Here is a 1,773-nt window from a genome sequence, read left to right as displayed (position 1 = left end):
ATTTCACATGTATCCATAAACTATTTTATGGTTGTCAATGACAAGGTCAAGATTACATGGATAACGAGAACAATTGGAAACCACTTTGGGACGACGAAGACATGCAAGAATTTGAGGATACAATTGCAATTTATAATGATCTTACTCGTGCGAACATGAATCTAATTTCAAAAATACAAAAACAATTGAAAAGAAATACTGAACTTACATCAGTGATACAACGAACTCTATTACTGAGTTTGAACCAAGAAAATAACGTCATAGACAAGAATTGATGGAGTATTTGGTGCACACCGAACGTTCTCGTGACATTATTCGCATGGGACCAAAAGCTTTCATTCAATTATGTGAACGGATTAGGGCAACCGAAGTTGTTAAGGATGCATATCGTTCAACAGTTGAAGAACAAGTTGCTAAATTTCTTCATATTATTGGACATAACGTCAAGAATCGAAGTGTTTCATTTTTTTTCCATCGGTCTGGAGAAACAGTTTCTCATCACTTTCACAACATATTAAATGCAATTTTGATGTTGGAAGGACAATTCATAAAGCAAGCAGATGGTATTGATGTCCAACCCCAAATCTTACACAACAATCTATTTTTTCCTTACTTTAAGGTTTGTTTATTACAAATTTCCTTTACAATTCTCATAATGCCTTTTGTATTTGTATTTGTTTAGACCTGAAATTTTGGTTACCATTAGGATTGTTTAGGGGCCATTGATGGCACTCATGTACGTGTGAAGGTCCCACGTGCTGATGCACCTCGTTTTCGAGGAAGAAAAGATTGGCCAACTCAAAACGTATTCGCGGCTTGTGATTTGGATATGAAATTCACGTATGTTCTAGCTGGGTGGGAAGGAACAGCCTCAGATTCGAGGATATTGAAGGAGGCTTTCATAGGAGAGGATCCTTTGGTTATTCCAGAAGGCAAGTTTAAGGTGTTTGAGAATTCAAAACAATAGATACAAAAGTGATAATATACATAACTAATGGATGTTTCCTTGGAATGTTTGTAGGAAAATACTATCTTGGCAATGTAGGTTTTATGTTAAAACCACAAATATTAACACCTTATCGTGGGGTTAGATACCACTTGAAAGAGTATTCTCGAAGAGGACCACAGGATTCAAGAGAATTGTTTAATCATCGTCATTCGTCGCTTAGAAATGTAATTGAAAGGAGATTTGGTGTCATGAAAAAATGTTTCCCAATTATAGCTAGTGGGATCGAGCCACATTACGATTTGCATACCATGACAAATATTATTTTAGCTTGTTGTATTTTGCATAACTTTCTTCGCGGAGTGGACAATGATGACTCTTTAATAGAAGAAGTGGATCGTGAATTGTTGCAACAAGATATACAAGTTTCAGCTTCTCAAGTCCGTGACGATGATCATAGACTAGGTTCACACATTAGGGACACTATAGCAAATGAAATGTGGCAAGATTATGTAAACAATTGATACTGTACTAAATGTTGTTTTATATTATGCTTACTCTATTTGGTCCTAACTTTCATAATGCTTGTTTAGATGGATCGTAGTAAAAGTGTTCAGCTAAGTTCATCCATTGGGTTCACACAAACAACAAAGTGGACCACGGATATGGATTTTATCCTGCTTAATGCCATGGTGGACGAGGCACGACGAGGGTCGAGAATCGATGGCAGTTGGACGACTCAGGGATATAATAACATTGTACTTGCATTACACGAGGTCGGACTCCCTGCCATTACGAAAAATAATGTAAAGAACAGACAAAAATAT

At 36.5% G+C, this 1,773-nt stretch overlaps 1 protein-coding gene across 1 annotated transcript; it reads left to right on the top strand.

The window, feature by feature from the left end:
* Nucleotides 1-274: 274 nt before the first annotated feature.
* LOC137817192 (protein ALP1-like) lies at nt 275-1,470 on the top strand. The gene is made up of 3 exons (XM_068620439.1): nt 275-619; nt 707-932; nt 1,022-1,470. Exons 1-3 carry the CDS (start codon nt 275-277, stop codon nt 1,468-1,470), a joined length of 1,020 nt encoding a protein of 339 aa, XP_068476540.1.
* The last annotated feature ends 303 nt before the right edge of the window (nt 1,471-1,773 follow it).

The sequence above is a fragment of the Phaseolus vulgaris genome, chromosome 10, assembly GCF_000499845.2.
Source record: "Phaseolus vulgaris cultivar G19833 chromosome 10, P. vulgaris v2.0, whole genome shotgun sequence".
Classification (NCBI taxonomy): Eukaryota; Viridiplantae; Streptophyta; class Magnoliopsida; order Fabales; family Fabaceae; genus Phaseolus; species Phaseolus vulgaris.
Note: the sequence above shows the minus strand (reverse complement) of the source record. Positions and strands in the feature narration are given on the sequence as shown.

What these genes read in the sequence shown, in the direction of transcription:
- LOC137817192 (XM_068620439.1), top strand. Translation starts at nt 275, where the DNA reads ATGGAGTATTTGGTGCACACCGAACGTTCTCGTGACATTATTCGCATG. An exon ending in TATTTTTTCCTTACTTTAAG is followed by an intron (nt 620 to 706) that starts GTTTGTTTATTA and finishes GGTTACCATTAG; the next exon opens with GATTGTTTAGGGGCCATTGA. An exon ending in TCCTTTGGTTATTCCAGAAG is followed by an intron (nt 933 to 1,021) that starts GCAAGTTTAAGG and finishes GAATGTTTGTAG; the next exon opens with GAAAATACTATCTTGGCAAT.